Source organism: Larus michahellis, chromosome 7 (assembly GCF_964199755.1).
Source record: "Larus michahellis chromosome 7, bLarMic1.1, whole genome shotgun sequence".
In the NCBI taxonomy this organism is placed as follows: Eukaryota; Metazoa; Chordata; class Aves; order Charadriiformes; family Laridae; genus Larus; species Larus michahellis.
Window position 1 is genome coordinate 24,333,911 of NC_133902.1, and position 21,518 is coordinate 24,355,428.

Below are 21,518 nucleotides of genomic sequence, written 5' to 3' on the forward strand. Positions count from 1 at the left end.
AACTGACAGTTTTCACGTTTTTTTAATTAGAATCATTACAGTGATATGACAAGATACAAAGCACAGAACAATTGTGATTTTTTCCCCCCCCCCCTGTTATTTTTGACTTTGCTACTGCAAAACACAGTGAAAGCACAAGCACAGTTAGTAAAAGTACTTAAAAGCAGATGTTTCGCTGCTTCTGGCAGTATTTAAGCCATCCCCGGTTTTCTCTTCTACCCCTGGCCCCATCATTTTACTAGAGAATCCTATTCTTACTCATAGTGGCATAGGGACAAAATTATCACTTTTTAAATTGAAGGAGGCTTGGGCTGTATACATTTATCTTACAGAAAATTACTCTAATGTTCCTTTAAAACAGTGAGCTGATTTAAAGTCATATGCCTTTCAATTAAATGTTAAACCTACCCCTTGCAAAGTCTGTTTGAAAACAATATCAGAAACTAATGCCAAAGCATGATCCACAATGCTATTCAGTAACACAAAATAGATGGTGTTGAAGTCAAAATTCCAGAGTCTTGAAGAGTTGCATTGCATGCGGAGCAAGGAAGAAGGTGAGAAGATTGTTTCACCTCCAATGTCTGGACTTTTTTTATAGTATTTCTCACGAGGTATAGATGGTCAAAAGGTGGGTAGCCCCCCATTTTGTTTGTATTAAGATTGTGAGAACAGGTTAGAATGAAAAGGTATACAATAGCTGATGTGAGGTGAAATTATGTTTGCTGCTTTAGAAGTCTGTGTTACTGCTTGTAGTTCAAACTTGAGATCAACAAAAAGAAGGAAAGACTCTATTTTTGTTGTATCTTGAAAAAATTACACAGAAGTCCAGGTATCCAACATTAAGCCAAAATCTGTTTTTATTCATGCTGGTCATATAAATTACAGATGTTACCAAACTATATACACAGTTCCTCTTGTTGTTTTGGAAAATTATTTATACATGGTCCTTTCTGAAACAAAATGATGTTTTATCCGTAGCTTGCTTTAAATCATTCAGATTAATGAACAGATACGCGTTTGTTTAAAATCTACTTTCATGTATCACAGAAATATCTCATTACTCTGTTTCTGTTTACTTGTTTTCAACTAATGTCAATAGTATGGGTGAGAGGCGTGAATGAAAAAGGAGAAATGAAAGTAAAATCCAGGTCTTAATGATTCAAGGAGGTTATGTTTTCATCCCACGTGTCTAATTTGTACCTACATAAGAAGAATGTAAGGTGCAAACACTCAAGCGTTTGTATATATTTCAAGAACTTTGCATGCTTTAACCACATATTCTGTAGACAAGAATTAAATCTCAAATGAGCCTGCACACATGAACTACAGAGGCCTTGGAATTGCCTGTTTATTATTCTGTTAACAGATAATATTATTCTGTTACGGATAACGTTGGGGGTAAAAGCAATAAAACCAAACAACCCAAACCCAGCACTAAACAGTGCCTGAAAGAAAAAAAAAAAGAATATTTTTAAAAGGGAATTTACCATTTTTACAAAAAACAGTGATTCTGCTTATTAAATGAGTCTCTAACAAGCATGTAATATTCTGTTTTGTAGCATAAACTGCCCAGTGGTCAGCAAATGCTGCAGCTCTTCAGTAACTATTTTTTAAAACTGTATTTCCCAGTGCGTGTTTACCAGATAGTATCCAAACTCTCTCAGATTAGGATTTTTTCTTTGTAGACTTTCTGATAATACTTCCTGTAGTATCTGAATGCTTCATGCACAAATAGCTTTACTCCTGCAACTATTTTGTGAGAGGGGGAAGTTTTACTAACCCTCTCTTCCAGTGGCAAAATGGAGACAGCCTTTTTGACACCACAAGTTTTATGTCTGTTTCCTTTTTGGAACTCCCTTCTCTTTCCAGCTTTACCTTCTTTCCTTTCACAACTTCTGCGGTGGTGGCAGATAAAAATCTATGCTGAAGATAGATCATGTTTGGAAAGCAAGCAAGCCCTGGACATCTGTGGCACATTTGAACTCAAGAGGGATGAGAATCTTTGCTTTAAAATAGAAGCTAAACCAATGGTATACAAGATGATGATAGAACAGAAACTATTTAACATAATAAATCCTAACTTCCCCAAACACATTAATGTCTTTAGTTACCAGTCTATGCTGTTTTCAGAAGCAAAATATTTTTTTGTTATACTTTCATATTTACAGCAATTCTATGGACGTTAATTCTGCAATTGAAATTTATCCCTGCTGGACCTCACCTCCAAGCCAGAAAGGATTTGGCCTTTTATCAGCGAGGACAGCAATTCTGACTTGCAGGAGGCTATTTTTAATCTCTAGGGAGAAGAGTCCTGGTTTACATGGTATTGATAACAGAAGGAGGCCCAAGAATAACATCATAGTGGTTTCCAGGAAATGCTGATTTACAAAGATGGCAAAAAAATCCATTCACCATATCCTTAACCCATTAGTTCAGACAATTAATAATTTTTCCAGTATGTGAACTTCAGTCAGTTGAGTAAGGAGAACTCAGCTAGAAGAAAAAAAAGGAAAATATTAGTCTCATGGCAGTTACTGCTGTTCATTTAGAACTAACTGCAGCTGAAACCTTCTCTGGCTCAAGGCCACTGCAGTGTCATTTTGACAATGTAACACAAACTGGTAAGGATCTGAGGATCCTGTTGCTAGTTCTTTACAAAATACAGGAATGCTCATTAGAAGACACTGTGTGGGAAACAGTTGCAATAAAAATGATATATATTTCATATGAACTCTTGTGGTTCCCGTGGCCTATGGATATGTAAAGCAGGGTTCTCATGGGAGTCTTGTTTTCCCGATGGGAATGGGAGTTTGGAGAGGGGGGAAATAGAAGGGAATTCAGCAAGGCTGCAGGAAACGTATCTTATACATAAGACTGAGTGAGTTAGTTATAGGATAGTTTGTCCTGCTGCAGATTTCAGTCTTGTTCTCTGCATCTCACAGTGCATTTTTATTGGCATCTCATGGAGAAAAAAGTGTTGATTTAGTACTGCAGATTGTCTGCTTTCTGAATTTAGCCAGCTGTTCACCAGGGTAGGTTGCTGTGTGAATTTGCAATGATAAAGAAAAAACCTCCATGTTTTCCTCATTTCCATTTAGTAAGGTAAATAGAATGGAAAAAGGAGGGAAGGAATTCTTTAAAAATCTTTCAAAAGTATTTTCTCTCCCAGTTTCTAGCAGAACTTGAAAACGCTTCTAGTAAGAGCCTCCATAAATCCACCTACCATCTAGCAGCACTGAACCGCTTCTCTAGTACCCTTAAAAACCACAGCATGATTGTATTTGATTCTCCCAATTCATCACCAAACACATTCTTTTTGTGCGGTTGTGACCCCGAAAGATGGCAATGGTCACAGCTGGTTTGGAATATCTGGACAGAGATGGTTTGAGAATTCCTGAGCATGCTAAAAGAAACCAAAAGCTTTTGGAGCCTGATGATAAACAAAAGTGAAGCCAACTATTTTTGCTGCTGAAACTTTGGGAAATGCAAATGCATACATAGTTTACAAATGCAGTCTAGGTCAGAACTGTTTTCATACGTATAAAACAACAAATGACTGTGGACATGTCTCGGATTGGGTGTGGTAGGTTTTAATGCAGAACTTTAATTCAGGCTATTATTTCAATTTTAGCTAAGGGATTAGTTTGTCATGAGTGCCAACAGAAAAAGGTGAAGAAGTAAAAAAAGATATTTTGCTTTTGAACAGATCATCAGCTTGGTGTATATTAAAAAACTCCTCTCTTTGTATATATAATTTAACTGTGCTTCCAATCGTCAATGGTCAGGATTCTAGTTTAGTTTTATTCTGGTTTGGGGTGAGGGGGAGTGTTTACAGAAAGGCATTTGAAGGGGAGTTGACAGACTTTTAAATACATAACCATTTTAAGATCATAAATCATTGAACATGCAGAAAACTAAGAACTAGTATTTAAAAAGGAGGTTTTCTTTTAAAGCTGTTAAAGCCAAACTACTGCTGTGTTTCCTGATAGAAGTCTGCTGTGGGTGAATCCTCAGTGGGTATACATCAATGCTCAAAGTATTCTAAGCCATGATGATTCAGAACACAATTTCTAGTCAGTAAATAAAAGAGGAAAATACTTTTAATAGGACATTGGTACAGTATTTTCCTAATCTTTCTATATACTTAGTGAATATTAGTTTTATTTTCTAAAAATGTTTCAGTTGACTTTTAGTTTCTCACTTTCGTACCCCATGTAGAAACACGCAGCACTGAAAAGTTGTGCAAGTTTTCTGAATCAGAATTTTTTATGTTCCTTGTGCAGCTTTCTTGAGCAAGTCAAGGCCTTTTGTGCTGTCTACAGAATTAGTGTAATCATGATGTATTTGTCAGTGTTAAGCCTTTGTTTGTGCAACAGGTCTGGGATCTTTGAATTATGACAGTCATGGTTCATTGGGCAGTGTGTCAGATCATTTCAAACAACACAGTGCTTCCAAGTATGCTTCCAGCATCCTGTCCCATTTAGAGTAGGAAATGATGCACCATCGTTTCAGAATGTAATACAGCAAGTGATGAAAGAACTCTAATTTTTTCATAATTGTACAAGCAACCTTTTCATAAACAGCATCTGTGTTGTACGTGTCCTATTTGCTTAGTATTAACATGAATGGAAAAGTTTGCAACATACGGCAGTTTCGATCACTGTGGGACTCAGGTGTTCTCTCAGCACAGCATAGACGCTTGGAGACATTGGAAGAAGATCTGATGGAGAATGTGGCTCTGTAGAATCATTTAAGCTTAAAAAAAACAAAACAAAACCAACAACCATAAAAATAATCTTAAAAGCAATTTAAATCCCTCTAACTTGATGGATAGCAGTGAAGTATGGTGAATGTTTGTTAAGCCTGTACTCGTGGTTGGTGGTGGTCCTGTAAGCACATGCCAACAACCTGGTGTACGTTTAAAAATGTAGGAGACAGGACCAAGGGAAGAGTGGATAAACCTGACTCTGTAATACCAGCTGCTGGGGAGGAAAAGGAGACAGTGAAAGACGAGTAGATCAGAGTACTGTACAGTCTGCATTCAATTTTTACAAATGTTTTGCCACATAGATGGGAAAAGCACTGTAGAAGTGAAGTTCTTTCCTTTCCTTTCTTGTCTTTAGCAGTCCTTGGCCAAATAAAAACATGCGATGTGTTGCTATCCCAGACTATTTGAACAGGGGAAGGGAAGCAGGGAAAATCTTTGAAACAGGATGCAAATGTAATAAAAGTAACATTTGAAGTGTAATACATCTGTAAGCATACTTACATTTTGGAGACTGGGATAAATACAGAAGGAACGTAACCCTTGCCTCCTCCATCTGAGGGCTTTGAGACTAAAAATCAATATTAGAGAAATTAAATATTACCTAGTAGTTGTATTGTATTTGAAATTGATTATCAGCTTTAAGTGCTGCGGACCATAATATATTAAAAAAGAAATGTCCCTGTTTATGCTTAAATAAGCAGCCATAAAAATGAGGGGAATTCCTAAGGTTTGGCTTTGAGGTCAAGTCTTAGTCATGTAATTGACTGTGCTCCCTTGATACGAATCATTATCTCAGAATATAATACAGCAACTGATGCAAGAGATCTTGTTAGGGCTTCAAAAACAAATATACTGTAACTCTACAAGCTTGGTACTTCTAAGCCTCTAGATTTCCATTCTGCAAATGCTTGTGGGGAGCTCTGGCTCTACAGATAGAGCTTCAGCATTGTCTTTTGCATGAAATTAAGCATATACATAAATTGTTAGAGGATTGGCGCATTAGGCAAAGTCCACTGAAGTAAAATGAAGAGGAAAACTATTTGTAGCCTCCGAATATTTTTGAGTAGTGTAGGAATTTTAATTCAAATGGAAATGTAACCTTTTATACTGGAAGTCCAGAAGAGAGTTTATTATCTCTAAACAAAATCAAGGCTTTGAGGGCTTTTTTGAGAGAGAGTGAGTTTAATCTAAAAATGGCCTGACTTGTAACTTGGACAAGAAAGAGCATGGTCCTGAACATATTTGGAGCCATTCTTCTCTAGCCTTTTTGTATTTTCCAGTGCAGTTGCCAGGGGTTATGCTGCTGGAATAAAGCTGTTTGGAAAATACAGAATTTCCTTGAAATAAGAGAGACAGCATGCTACAATGTGACACAATTGTGAAGCCGGTAAGCAGGATGATTTTTCAGTTTCATCTCTGAATGCCCAAGCACTGAATTTTCTAATGCATCAGTCAGGAAAGAAATCCTTTTTTTTTTTTTTTTTTTTTTTTTAGATTTTTCTTTTTGCCTCTTTCTACCCTAAGATTTATTTCTTAGCTTCTTTTAAATATTATTGTCATCGCCTATAATGTAACCTCTAAGACCAGGGATATATTTACAAAATGAAGCTGTCTGAATGGTAGACAAAGCATTAAAACAGTTCTCTTGAAGATGCTGATTAAAGGAGGCATCTTAATCTGTTCCCTTCCTTCCCCCCCCCCGCCCCCATTCCTCAAATTGCCTCTCGACTTTGCAGCTGCTTTGCAGAAAGGGTAAATAGAGAAATGGAACCCAACCTTCATTTGGCTGACAGCTGTAGTGTTTGCCAAAGGCCTTATCTTTGGGAATGTCTGGATACAGATACTTCAGAGGGTTTTCAGGAACATTGTCTGCCATAATAACTTTGTAATCACGCAGTATATCAGCAAAAGGCAGTGCAGATAAGCGACCTTTGTTATAGGGTTCCACCGAATGAAATGTGACGTCTCCTGTAAAAATACAAAGGCACCGTAGCCACTGATAACTGGTAGATAACATCTGCAGTTGAAACATATTTGTGGCTTTCTTTTGTAGTTTACACTGGTGTGGGTTTTACCTGTTTGTACCAATGTTAGTATCTCTCAAGTTATACTTTCTGCACATGTTGAAACATTTAAAGCCTGCAGTAAGCAGGTACACTTCCTAATGAACTCTTATAGTTAATATAAAGAATTGAGAGGTAGACTTTCAGAGTTCTGATTTGTGTTTCAGTAAATATGATACTTGCATCTTACCCAAAACCATACTAAGACATGATACACATGAATTTCACTTTTAAACAAAAAAACACATGGCTCCTGTATTACAGGTGTATTGCAGAGTTTGAGGTTTATGTTATTTTTTTTAAATTATACTTACCATTTTCTAACTGATCCACCCAAGTAAAGGTAATTCCACCCAGATTACTTTCACTAAATCTTAATAAAAATGTTCCTGGTGTCTTGTCTTTGAGCAAAATTCGTTCCTTCTCTTTGCTTACAAATCCCATTACGTACCTGAAGTGTAACAGGAAATCATGGGTTTGCTTTTGGAAAAAAATACAGACTTCAAGTCTGTGCAATGCATCTGCCCAAACTTTATATAGGTGTTCAAAGCCTGGTGACAAAACTTTAAAATGTCTTGAAACTATGACACAAGCTTCACATGCGTTACATGTGGAGTATGGCATTGAGCTTAAAGTACTATGAAGCGTAATGAGATTGACTGTACACTGACAGAACTGATAAACAGATCTAAACATGCATTTCTAAGAGATTCAATGGTGTTTCCTTTTGGCAAAAATTTCAGGAAGTTATAAACAGGAAGAGGGAGATAGAAGTATTAAACTCTTTACAAATTTTCTTCTGCATAGCTAAAACTGAGATTAGTAAAGGAAAAAGACAAAGCAGAGAGAGATCAAGATACAGCTGTTTCCTTGTTGCTTACCCATCAATCCAAAGAGGAAGAATGTGTTTTTTAATTAAGTCCAGAATGGCTTCAAGCCAAACCCAAAAGGTAAAAGACTTTCCAGGCAAATGTTCCTAATGGTTTAAAAAAAAAAAGCCACAACACAAAACACAAACAAAACCAACACACATGAGAAGAGAATTGTGAGAGTGTTGTTACCCAACATCCACATGACATGGCTATCTCAGTTTCTTAAGAATAATCTAGTTTGTTCAGGCGAGAATGACAAATTTGAACCGCTGTTTTGAGTAATGTCTCTCTTTCAGCCTGACATAAACCCAATTCATTTTTAAGATATGCACTGGAAGCGCCTCACTTTTCAAGAAAAAAAAACCAACCCACATTTATTGTTTCTTCCTGGTTATGAAACTACATTTTGAGAGAAACGATGATGAGAAAGTCGAATTTCCTTCTAAGGTCCTATATGTGTTTAAATAATGTAGTTAGTATGAATAAAATGGGTTTACTCTTCTTTCTCAATAACTTTTCTGTTCCTGATCAAAGTTACTGAATATGTCGACTGACTTGAAATAATTTAGGTTACAACTGAGCATGTGAAAAAATTTACTATATGCTTTATGAAAAATGTGGGCTTTGATAGCACAATCTATTGATCATTTACAGAAATATACAGGCCACACTATAATGACAGTTTCTGATCTCTGTAGCAATGTAACTAAGTAGATCTCTTAGCCTAAGCTTTAAACTTCTGGAAATATTATTGTCCTATTTACATTTTTACAATGAGTGTGATTGTGCTGGGCTACGAGTCCCAGATATGTCAAGTGGGAATCTTATCAGTAGCATCAGAGAGACAGAGTTAGGCACGCATGTGGGTGTGAAAAGAAAAAAGAGACTAGTTTTACTTTTGGAAACCGTACCTTGCAGAACTTTGCCCAGGATAGCTGATAATCATTATAACTGACTTGTTGTCCTGAGAGAAAAAAAGAAACCAAAACACCACAAACAATGAGTCTATTTTTCTGAAGTTTTGCAATAGATATAGCTTGATATCTGTATAGTTGTGGGGGAGAGTACAGTACATCGAGACTTGGAGAGGAAATGAGAGGGGCGTACTAAGTGGATGTAGATTGGTTTTTCTGTATCACTTTGACGCAGCTGACAGTGGTAGTTTTGAGGATATTTGCCTAAAGTAGTCTGGGACTTTGTTTCTGCAACACTGTATGCTCAGTTTCAGTTTTTAGCCCAAGTATTACTTCTCTTGGCTTTTGCTCTATCTTGAGCTTACATATTTTAAGACAATTTATTTTTTCTTTCTTATGATTTTTGCTGATTTACAATGGCATCTCTCAACTCCACTACCTCCACTAAACAAGAAAGCTCCAAGAAACCATCAGAAAAGTGACTGTTATCCAGGGAAACCAGTCTTCACTTCCCAGCTTTGAAAGCAACAAAAAGTAAAGATTCCCCCCAGTCTCTGACAGATGCTTTTTTAATTCCCAACAGTAGAGGTATCGTTACACCCTCAGCTTGGAGTTTCTTTCAGATCACAACATATTTTAGAATTGTTTCTTCCCCAGAAACAGATAAGGCTTTCTTTTCTTCTGCCAGCTTTCCCTAAGACCTCTCCCTTCTGGGGGACAGTCAGATCCAAGTGTTCAATAGTTCATCTTGCTGAAGTTACGGGTCACCCTCCTGTCACCAGTGAAGGATGGGTACCAGAACTAAACAGACTCAAAAGGATGAATACTTAAAATGAAACAAAACCCAAACCAAACCCCATAAGCAAGCAAAAAGACTTCCTTTTGATTTCAGATGCATGAGATAATTACTTGCTAAAGAAACAAAATAACATCACAGTTCATTGTGACTGATGCCCTCTTTCTTCAGTTTAGCAGCCTGGAAGTTCAGAAGTTGAATCACTTTGTGGTGAGAATAAGCTGACGCATGCTTTTCTTTAAAGAAAAGAATGTTATTGTGGCATTTTTGAAGTCAGCTCTGGAAGTGGAGGTCATGCTTAAAGTCATTACCTGTGACTATCAAATACAAGAGCTCAAAAATAAAATAAAATAATAAATAAAATCTCTATATTTCTACAATCTTACCCATAAGTTTTTCAGCCAGCATGTTGAGCTGCTCAGAATTGAGTCCACGACCAACATACGATGAAAATTGCCAGCTCAGTACTTCTAAGAGCTGACTTAAAGTGGCAGCAGGGGGATTGTTGAAGAAAGACAAATTCTGCAACAGAATTAGTGCTTTGTTTAGACAGTTAGCAACCATGAAATACACTACAGGCTGTAAAAGAAGGCTGCAGGTGCTCAAGCAGAATCCTGAAGTGTTAAAAATGAGGTGTGTATGGGGGATACACTGGGGTAAACGAGTGCTGGCCCTTCCGCATGCAGCAACGCAGCAAGATCCACTTGGGTACCTGGGCAGAGTTGTAAGGGGAGGGAAGAGGTGGGAAAACTCTTAGAAAGAGCAAGAGTCTGTGCGTCCATCTTGGATGATAAAATATCTTGCTATATTTCTCATAGTATCGTATGTTAAGACAGTGAAAATATGCTTAAAGCCTATCCAATAAGTGTAGATACTCTCATTATAACATGTGGTGAATGGAAATCCCAAACTGTTACATACTCTTATAGCCGTATGTTGTTGAATCGTTTGGCTTATCTTAGTTATTCTTTTGGTTTCTGGACGGTACGTGTAATGAACATACTGAAAACTGTGCAGAAGACTCTTTGGAATATCGCAGAGTGATAATGAAGTCAGCTGGTCAGCTGGCCTGCTGTCATTCTTAGGCACACTCCATGGTAAACTACCTTACTCTTTCTCTCCTCCAAACATCTACGTGACTGCAGCTTACCCCGACTGAAAGTCTGAGAGCTACTGACAGCACCAGCACTATTCTACAATCTGCAAATGCAGTAACAGTGACTGAATCTAAAATGCGTGCTGAGCCAGCTGGAGTCTGAGATAGAGTGATCCTGCTTTTGCTCCCAGTTAGAGACACTAGAAGGTGCTACTTGACACTTATAGTCTTCTCCATAGAAACCACTAGCTCCTGTAAAATGCATGAGGGAAAGCAGCACTTAAGTATATTACAGACCCACCTATTCACCTACTCTGACAGTTTTGAATTGTACCAGTAGATTTATTTTATGCCATGTACAGTTTTGGTCAACCACCTCCAAAAAGGACAAATCAAACTGAAAAGTTGTGGAGCAGGGCTATCACGTTTCCTTAGATTAAGAACTACTACTTCAGCCTATGAAAAGGAAAGCTGAGCGCGCATATGGCTTTACATCTGGGCAGGGAACAAAAGATAAAGTGAACAACATCAAAGTATGATGTTGATAATAGTGTATGTGAAGAAAATAAGGCCAGTTCAAGAGGGGAACACAGCCTTTTTATAATTACTATATTTGGTAACCAAACAATAGAAAGGTGAAAGTGCAGAAAGTCAGTACTTGCATACTGAAGACCTACCTGAGGATCGTTGGTTGACAGATTGTACCAAATAATAGAAGCCCACGCATTGGGTAATTGGCTCACATTGGAAATCATCACCACAGGCAAAGAGCTGGTCTGGTGGAAAGAATGAACGTGCTATGTAAATGCTGTCGAGGAGAGTGTTAGCGCTGTGCTATGCTTTGGGTTTTTTAGCCCCCTCTTCCTTCCCAAAGCGTATGATTCTGTCCAAAAGTTCTGGAAATCTTGCGTTTGCTTATGGTTACTGCTGAAGTAACCACAGTAACCATCTAGGATAGATGGACCTGTGGTCTGGCCCAACACAGTTGTTGTTCTATAAGCTGCTGGAAAATGCCTTTTATTCTTGTCCTAGAAAATTTGGCGAGAATACTTACTTCCAAATTTATAGTCAATCCATACAGGCAGACCTGGGTTTCAAAGCTGATAGAGTGGAGTTCCTCGGTCACCATGTGAGGGCCCTGAGGGAGTAAGTAGGTTATAAAACTGTGAACACACAGTTGGCATTTAACACTGTTTTAGTGATCTGACTGCTGAGATTACACAACCTTGAAAGAAAACACTTATCAAATACGTAAGTAGAACAGGAAAAGAAGGAAGTGAAGGAAATAATTTGTTTGTTAACATTTGACATTAAATTAGTCCAGAAGTCTGGTCTGTTTTTTTCTGGTGAATCTAAATAATCCCTTCACATTGTTAAAGCAATACTTTTACACTTTTAACTTTTGCTTTTAACTTTTTCTAAAATGATGCTTTTAAACACAGATTTGCACACAAAAAGTTACCGGATTATTTTTTGTTTCTGATAAAGATTGTCCACAACTTTTCTTTTCCTAAAATTTCCTTACTGATTGACAATTTCAATTTAAACAGAGATATTAAACTTCAAGGAGAGACAAACTAGAAACAAAACAAAACCCCAAAGCTTTAATGACAAGTAGGCCCTCATCAGGGAACACAGGTTTATTGTAAGTATACTTAGATAGTACTACTTGAAGGAGTAGAGGCCTAAATCATTAATCCAAAGTAAATATGTTACTAAAAAGCAAGCTTTTCTTGGATGGAAAAAAAAAAAGATCTGATTGTCCTGGTTGATTAAAGTTTGTAGTACAAGCATTTTGTTTTGATTACAAACCAACATAGCTCAGTAAAGATCCAAATCTCTGCCCCGTGCGAAACAGATCTTTCGAAATACATTTCCATCCCCAGAAGTCTAAGTATAAAAATCTGTTTGTCCTTTTCCTGGTTTGTTGTTGTTTTTCCCCTCCCCATCACATATTTCTTTTGTCAGACTTTTTAAAAAAGAAGCAAAAGTCCCAAATCAAAATGATTCCATTTACTGAAGTACTCTGCTTTCAGTCAGTGTAAAATAAATCGATTCCTTGGGAAATTGCCTCATGGCCTTATCTTTCCCATGGAGCACCTCCTCCAGGACATGTACAGGCCATTGCAACAAAAGATACTGTATAAATGAGGGACTGAGACTACAGGAGATCCTCAGGCATCTGAATAATAAATCTGCCTTGCAAAGGGAAAACCCAGCTTAGAGCTGAAGGCTTTTACATTAAATACTCATCCGTCAAATGAGCTCAAATGTTTTGATACAGATAGAATCAATCCAGCTCAACATGTATTGCTGACATAAAGTTGGAAAGGGTTGCTGAAACTTCCCCCTCCCCTCGTCATGATTTTGCAAAAACTGAATTTTTCTCATGGCAAAATCATCTAAGCAAAAAGGCATATCTACACGAAAGGGCAAATGTCAAATGCAGAGAACGTAGACTTTTTTTTTACGACGCAAGTCATACTCAGCAACTACACTCTCAGTTTACAAAATATCCTATAACAATTGAAGTTTTTGAATTATTATAGTTGCTGTTAATAAAAAAACTACAAAACTTGTTCATGCTAATAATGACTTTGCAGACTGTGATTTGACCAAGGAGAAGCTCTGTTTGAGGATATCAGTTAGCAGTGAACTATGTCACAGTTCAGCTGTCCTAATTCTCCACAGCCCTATGTTTTATAGAGTTATAAAGGCATAATGTGTGAAAGTGGGAGCAAAATGTTACCAAAAGCAGAGCACCCACATTTTTACACCTCCATTTTTGCATTTGCTTGTCTTGATAGAGATGACTTTGTAAGTAGCAAAGTAATTGGGAGGTGAGCCTTGAGTTTCAGTCTTGCTAATCAGGTTGCAAGTAATTCTGTTCAGAAACTCAGTGTGAAGCATGTCTTCTGCTTTATGTTTTTGGTTAAAATTCTCCATGCTGATCACACCTTTGCTTTTTACTTAAAGACTATTTGTAATAATTTTTGTGCTCGTGTAACTACGTCTATTTGGGCTGTGATATGAGTGATTCTTTTTTTTTTTTTTTTTTTAAACTTTCCAATACAACTTTACCCTCAGTGCTTCCACTGTGCAAGAAAGTTACACTGATGTGGAGACACCTTAAGCCAGTATAGCCTATTTTATTTCCTAGGTTAGTAGGTGGCATTCATAGAAGTATCTTATGACTTCAGTTACCTTGAGAGACATTAATTGTTCTGGTCGTGTTGGCAGAGGCTGTATCATTGGCTGCAAGCTTCTGACTCTTGCTTCAGCCAGAGATTTATCTGCAGATTTTTGATGTTAAATAGCAATGCTAAATTTATGGTGATGGTCCATGGCCGCTCTAGAGATTGTGTGTACTTGTGCCTTTCCCCTCCCTGCCTACTGCCTCCAGTTGCTGGATGAGAACATCCTGCCTTCTCCCCTGCTGGGACAGTGCTCCTTTGCCCTCCTGCCAGTGATGCAGAAGGTGAATGAATGAAGGCAGTAACTTTCTTGCCTCTGATTCTGATTTTGTCTGAGAGCGCCAGGACGCTCAGGAGAATCACAGTTTGTAGGAAGCCAGAGCTGAGAAGAAGGATGTAGGGTAGAGCTGTGCAGATGGTGAGGAGGTGGGCAGGGGAAGAAGCACTGGTGGGCTGGATGTCTGCTCTCGTGAGACCCCACCTGGAGTACTGCGTCCAGCTCTGGAGCCCCAGCATAAGAATGACTTGGACCTGTTGGAGCAAGTCCAGAGGAGGGCCATGAAGATGATCAGAGGGGCACCTCTCCTATGAAGACAGGCTGAGACGGTTGGGGTTGTTCAGCCAGGAGAAGAGAAGGCTCTGAGGAGAGCCTTCCAGTGGGGCCTTCCGGTACTTAATCAGGGCTTACAGGAAAGATGGGTAGGGACTTTTATCAGGGAGTGTAGGGATAGGACAAGGGGTAACAGTTTTGAACTAAAAAAAGGATATATTTTAGATTAGGTATTAGGAAGAAATTCTTTATTGCGTGGGTGGTGAGACGCTGGAACAGGTTGTCCAGAGAGGTGGTGGAGGCCCATCCCTGGAAGTGTTCAAGGCCAGGCTGGATGGGGCTTTGAGCAGCCTGGTCTAGTGGGAGGTGTCCCTGCCCATGGCAGGGGGTTGGAACTGGATGATCTTTAAGGTCCCTTCCAACCCAAACCGTTCTATGATTCTATGTCAGTGGTGCTGGAGGGTAACGCAGGAATGGAAGGAGCACTCTACAATACAGGGGCATGGTGTTCGAGGTGTGGATTAGCGCCGATGTTAATACTTCTGATTTCTGTTCTCCACAAAGCAAGAATGTATGGATATAAAGCTCCTCCATTAGGAAGCAAGCATTTGCAATACCTTTTCACCTTACATGCTAGGTGGTATGTGCATGTCTCTGAAACCTGGGTACTGCAAAGTACCTGCTGGTTTGTTAGGGCTAACATGTCATAGTACAGTGTCACCACAAGAGGGGAACCTACGACTGGATTCGGATGAGCGTTGGTAAATTTAGTACGCTTTTGGTCCTGGGTGAGGCAAGCAAACTTTGATGCAAATATAATTATACCCTTACCTCATCTGTAAACTTGGCCAACAGAATGAATATACATTTAAAGAACTGTTCCTATAGAAAAAATTGTTTCAACGCATACTTTCAGATTATTACTTCTTACATTCTATTGTAAGGTGGTTTTTTTTAATGTACAAATTTAAAGCATGTAATTAAAAATTCTATGAGTCGTTCTGAAAAGTTCTCATTATACTATTAGATGATAATTGGGTCCTATACTTATTGTAAGGATACATAAGGATATATTTCAAATTCTAACAGCATATGGTTACTATTTGATTTAAATAAAATCCAATTTGAAATACTTGTGAGAGTAATCAAAAATAACATGTAAAATAAATGCACAAACCTCATTTCCTTTGCTTCCAGCACTTGATTTCATTTCTTTGGGTTGCTGTATAAAGCAAAACAATATTTATGTGCCAAAGAAACTAAAGACAGAAGTACATATAAAGAACATAATTTGTAACCATGATGTTGTTAGTATAACGTTTATTTACAATATACAAATATGCTGAAATGAACTATGACGCTATGCCTTGGAAAGTCTATTCAGTCAATAGTTTTTAAATATTTTTAAAGATTTTTTTTTTAAGAAACTAAGTTAATGTAACAAAGCGTTAATTAGGGTGCTTGCAAGGTATATAATAGAAAAAAGCACTAAAGACCATCAATCTCCATCTCCTTATGCAAAACCACACTGATGCACTGCATCTGTGGTTAAGCCGAAAAAAACCCCATAGGTGAGGGAGTCTAGTCAGAAAGCATGACTCACTGGGATAGCAGAGAAGTTAAAGAAGCGGTACTATAGTCTCTCAAAAGACAGTTATTGCAGGCATTAATTTCAACCAGATCTAAAGCATTCAATTATGTATTTCACCTAGACAATGGTGTTGTGGTTTGGTTTGGTTTTTTTGTTTTGTTTGTTTGGGTTTTTTTAACAAAACTCAGTTTCTGAGAAGCTGTGTAATTCAGTATGATTAGTCTTTTCTGGCATTAATTAGGATTTGCTTTGTCATTTCGTGAAAATATATAGTCTTATGGAATAGATAAATTTTGGAATGGGATAAGGAGGTTCTAGGAGTAAACTTCTGTTTAAGGAAAAAGAAAATGAGCATAGACTTGACAGTAATACAGTGCTCCCTACGTATTTTTTTTAAAAGAATCTCTTATTTCTTTACCAGAGGTACACGATAGGAAAAAAACCAGTCAGACTTACCAAATGTCGAAATTCTACCGACAGGCTTCCGTTTGCAGATTCATCCATGTTCATTGCTTTTACGTGTGTTCCACACAGAACGAATCTACGATTACTATGGAGGACATTACACTTATCATAGAATCATAGAACAATAGAATGGTTTGGGTTGGAAGGGACCTTAAAGATCATCATGTTCCAACCCCCCTGCCACAGGCGGGGACACCTCCCACTAGACCAGGCTGCTCAAAGCCCCATCCAGCCTGGCCTTGAACACTTCCAGGGATGGGGCATCCACAACTTCTCTGGGCAACCTGTTCCAGTGTCTCACCACCCTCACTTTCTTTTTATTTCTTCCTAATATCTAATCTAAATCACCCCTCTTTCAGTTTAAAACTGTTACCCCTTGCCCTATCCCTGCACTCCCTGATAAAGAGTCCCTCCCCATGCCTCCTGTAGGCCCCCTTTAGGGACTGGGAGGCCGCTATAAGGTCTCCCTGGAGCCTTCTCTTCTCCAGGCTGAACAACCCCAACTCTCTCAGCCTGTCTTTATAGGAGAGGTGCTCCAGCCCTCTGATCATCTTTGTGTCCCTCCGTGTCCTTATGCCGGACGCGGTACTCCACATGGGGTCTCACCAGAGCAGAGTAGAGGGGAGAATCCCCTCCCTCGACCTGCTGCCCATGCTTCTTTTGATGCAGCTCAGGATGCAGTTGGCTTTCTGGGCTACAAGCGCACGTTGCGGGCTCATGTTGAGCTTCTTGAATAATATTGTATTGGATAATTTAAGACATATATTTTATTTTCTTACCTTACAGTTGAAACATTCCTGAAACAGAAGAGGGGCAGGAGGGAGGAAACATTGTGTATCAGTAAATGCGTACTGAGAAAAACTTGTACTGAGAAACATATATTGAGAAGGTAGAATTTGCCTTGTCAAAGTTAAGTCGTATTACCAATACAGCTGCAATTTTTAAACTAAAGAACTGAGATTTGTACTGTCCAGTTAGACTTTTGCATCTGGCCAGGTGCAAGTACTATATTTTACCTAGCCTTTTGCCTGCCGTTGGAGTGATCTGCGGGTATTCAAAGCTGCAGTACTATCTAATTGCCTGTATGCCTGTGCTCTGGGGCAATACAAGCTTGTGTAGATAGCTCATGGTGTACTGGGGATACACGCACAGCAGCAAATCAAACAGTACGCAGCTTTTGAGAGAAACAGTCCTGGCTTCTCTCCTGTTCCTTCCTCACTGGGGGTCTTCCTTCCTTCTTTTGGGCCGACATCTATGTCCATGTGGTCAAGGCGTTTTTTAGAGGCCTGCAGAAGCACGAGAGCCAGAAGGGAGGTGTCCAGTACCTGTGGCTGGGGATGTTGGGCAGTGAGGACTTGGATCACCTTTGCTGATTTTGAAATCATACCTTGTCAGCAAGTCTTCTGGCCCCGTGTTTTATTGTGCTAGGGTGCTGTGACCTATCTGTAACCAAGGTTGCTCTACAGTACTCAGTATTGCTCAAAATAATACAGCTTCCTGAGAGAAGATGCATCAACTCAAATGGAACTGCTCCAGGCAGCGTTAACACTGTTTTCACAAACGTAGTATAGACAGGCTCTGAGATGCTTTTTGCTCACGAAATTCTAATCAAACAAAGAACCTGGGGATCCTGCTCATTTGGGACTACTCTAAGAGATAATGGGAACACAAAGGAGAACCAACACCTTAGAAAGGAGGGAATTTATGTAGCAGTCTTAATTTCAGGTAGGGATAAAACTCTGTAAGCTGCCATAGTTACTAATTACAGCACTAGCTTGTTAAGCACAAGCTTCATGTGGTCCTTGGAGCAGCTGCATTGAAGATACTAGGCCTATTAAGGCAAGCAGAGATAAGGGGTATTTCAAAGCTAACTATCCCATAAATGCAATACGGTTTGATGTAAAGGTTTTGCCTGATGCTACTATTTCAGACTGATGAATTTTGTCTAAGTCTTGAAACAAATCTTAAATGGACTTCTTGTCTCCAATTTGAAAATATTGATAGTAGCTTTTTCTTTAAAAAAAAAAAAAGACAAAGAAATCTTCCACATTAAAAAAAGAAAAGCATTACCCTGATGTTTTAACTGTTTTGCTTTGTTTTCTCATTTCCTTTTTAGAGCAACTTCTACATCAGATAGAGTAGCAATTGAAAAACCTGTGTTTTCTCTGTAGGGAGAGAATATCTTCACTTTAAATTTTCTTACTTGTCAATAGTTGCTTTCACTCTGATCTGGTAGTTCAGCTCTGGTAATTTAATTAGCAACCTTCAAAACAGAAAATGTAAAAGTGAATAGTAACAGAATAAATTTATCACCAGAAAATATTAGAGACCAGTAGCTCCATGCTAAAGTATCTGAAATGATTATAATCTGAAAACAGATTAGGTATGTAGGATTATATCATGATTTGCAGGGTTGTATTCTCAGAAAGAGGAGCTGAGCTGTTCCAGCAGCAGGTGTTCTACCCTCCCTGCAAGTATGTGGAAAAGTTAGTATGTGTTTGGGGGAATGACTAGAGAGAGAACAAAGAAGTAATAATTAAGAGATGGGTTTCTGTAATCTGTGACTGCACCATAGACGTATGTGCACTCTCCTTCATGTACCCTTTCCACACCTCCCAACCCTCCATGCATTCTTTTTGCTGCAGGGTGGAACTGAGATGACAGTTCCTCTCCAATCTTCGCTCTTTTCACAAAGTCAGGCAAGGAGCTAGTGGGAGAGAAAGAACTTGTCATCGAACCACTAGAGCCCCCCAAAATGCAGATGCTTCTCTTTCCTATGTGCAAAAGTGGCTCTGAGTATTCTGATGTTGGTTTGTATGATGTGGATAATTATTTGCTCAGTTTGCAAAGTCATTAAAACAAGAATTCAATGCCTGCAGGCCTACGAAGGTGCTGACTTCTGGTCACAATTTGCCTTTCTTCCTCACACTGATTTATGCTTTATTGCCACTTATTACAAGTGACAGATTCTGGGGCCTTTCTATCCCCCTCCCAGAAAGTGTCCCTGGAGTCAAAAGGATCTCTGCCACAAGTTGGTCTGCTTTGCTTTCTAGATTCTCCTAGGATAAAATGCAGTACACAAATGAAGGAGTTTATATCGGATTTCCTTTCCTTACCTTAATTTAACAGTGAACTGTATTAACGTTTTAAGAACCATTGGCCTCTGGGGATGTGTGGGCATGCAGGGCTGCCTTTCAACCACGAATGAACTGCGTGAAAAGTAGTGAAACAGATTGTTAGGAATATGCATAAACAAACAGCTGTATTGGTTCAGGGGAGAAAAAAAGTGCTGGTGTCTCTTAGAGATTTATTTCTCTACAGATGCTGAAGTGGCAGGTATGTATTCCAACTCTTGGTTCTCAAAATCATCCAGTGGTCTAATTTACAGTTGAATTGTTCCCATAAGAGACAGATATTTGGAATATGTTAAAAATCAAACCAAAACAAATTCCATAGTCCTAAAATTCCAGGCTGATAAAAGTCTAGAAGACTTTTATCAGAACCAGAGAACAGAGTATGAAAATACACTGAGCCTGGCTCCAATGAAATTAAACAATCATTTTATCTTTTTTCATTTTTTTACAAAAACCCCAATTGACTATGTTTTGCTTTCAGATAGTCACTTGTGGTATATCTCTCGTACACCCAGTACAAAGGCAAGAGGAAACGATAATGTTTTATATATTAATAGACTGTGTTGGTGGGGAAGAGGAAAGACAAAGAACAAATTAGCACCTGTCACTTTGCTTACAAAAAACAAACCAACCAAACAAACAAAACCCCAAACCCACAACCTTTTCTCAGCAGTATGTACATGACTCCTACTGAAATAAGTGGATTTTGTGTGTTCAACTAGAGTCAGAACTTGACCATAATCCCTTAACTGCTACACATGAGTGTAGTAGCTTGGTGACAGCTGTACATACTTGTAATATTGGAAACTCAGTCTTTAAGATCCTCAAAGAATCAAACTTTTTTATATTTTTTTTTTCTTCTTAACAATATGGTCTTATTGTTGCCAATAAATTTGTAGCAGTTTGGGTAAAGTTATGTGCATTGAGAACGGCTTACGCACTTCCGGAAAAGATTGTAGAGCAGAAAGTTGACTTTTTCCAGCAGCTGAGGTCTTTGCACTGGGATAGGGTCCCCGTCGTAAGTCAGTCTGGTCAACAGTTCATCCAGTTTTTCTAGCTGCCTTCTAACTTGGAAAAGACTCTCTGCCAACAGCGTAAAACTACAGCAAGACAAAAGATTAGTTTGCAATCTTTCATGTACATGGCTGCTTAGAACATAATGGCCACTGAAGTTCTTGCTTAGGGAAATCAGAATCAGTACCAATTGGTGCTTTCTAGCTTTATCCAAACTCACGTCCATTCATCTTTTGTTCACAGGAGTATATAAATACATCAGGCAAAATTTCCTACTTTATTTTCAGAGATAAATATTTTCGCAACAGGTCTCATGAACAGCAATGCAACACTGTCTGTAATAATTTAGAAGAAATAGATACACAGTTCTGACCTTTTACACACAGGGGACTTGTGCCAATTTTATTTCTTTCCTACGGCTTAGTGTTTTTGCAAAATGTACTCTTTAAAAGGATAACATTTATATAAAATGAAAAAGTCAGTAAGACTGAGGAAATGCATTTCTCAGAAATTTAAAAACAATATGGAAAATCAAATTCAAACACGTTTGCTAAGAGTTTCATAGGGTATGTGTGTATAAAATCACATTCTTTAGCTATTTTTAACATCTTCATTGGAAAAAAAATACTTAAGTGGAAAAAAAACTACACAAAAAAGGCAAAAACTACTTTTTCTTCAAACCTAAAAAGTTCTTAGTTGTTTTCCCTCCTTTTTTCTTCTTACTCTTTACTTCACCTTCTCCAGAAGAGAAGTTTGATGGGAGAGAAATGACCAGGACATTGACATTCTCTGTCTGCATTATGGTTTGGTTTTTTTTTTTTTTTTTTTTGGTTTTGGTTTTGTTTTTTTTTAAATTTACAGTCACCTTTAAATTTACTACTCAGAGACTACTGCCACTCAATTCCTGTGTATTTGAAGTCTGGAGGAGTGATGTTGTACCTAGTGAGTCAAAGCATAAAGTGTCTACCCAGGTCCTGCCTAGACAAAACTCCCACTGTCCTCAGTGACAAACTCACTCAGCACGGTTCTTACTCAAGCAAAACTCCCAAGAGGGTATGTAT

The 21,518-nt window shown here is 38.4% G+C and overlaps 1 protein-coding gene across 1 annotated transcript in view; it reads right to left on the bottom strand.

The window, feature by feature from the left end:
* Positions 1-831: 831 nt before the first annotated feature.
* STAT4 (signal transducer and activator of transcription 4) overlaps positions 832-21,518 on the bottom strand; it is a 44,527-nt gene continuing 23,840 nt past the window's right edge. The window contains exons 9-24 of the mRNA XM_074596214.1: positions 20,385-20,543; positions 19,426-19,518; positions 18,513-18,572; positions 17,089-17,106; positions 16,301-16,394; positions 15,431-15,475; positions 11,564-11,647; positions 11,187-11,285; positions 9,800-9,935; positions 8,615-8,667; positions 7,713-7,807; positions 7,146-7,282; positions 6,545-6,736; positions 5,270-5,336; positions 4,647-4,755; positions 832-2,493 (exon numbers count right to left, since the gene is read on the bottom strand). Coding sequence (XP_074452315.1) covers positions 2,467-2,493; positions 4,647-4,755; positions 5,270-5,336; positions 6,545-6,736; positions 7,146-7,282; positions 7,713-7,807; positions 8,615-8,667; positions 9,800-9,935; positions 11,187-11,285; positions 11,564-11,647; positions 15,431-15,475; positions 16,301-16,394; positions 17,089-17,106; positions 18,513-18,572; positions 19,426-19,518; positions 20,385-20,543 — 1,468 coding nt within the window. The 3' untranslated portion in view covers positions 832-2,466. The remainder of the gene's footprint in view (positions 2,494-4,646; positions 4,756-5,269; positions 5,337-6,544; positions 6,737-7,145; positions 7,283-7,712; positions 7,808-8,614; positions 8,668-9,799; positions 9,936-11,186; positions 11,286-11,563; positions 11,648-15,430; positions 15,476-16,300; positions 16,395-17,088; positions 17,107-18,512; positions 18,573-19,425; positions 19,519-20,384; positions 20,544-21,518) is intronic.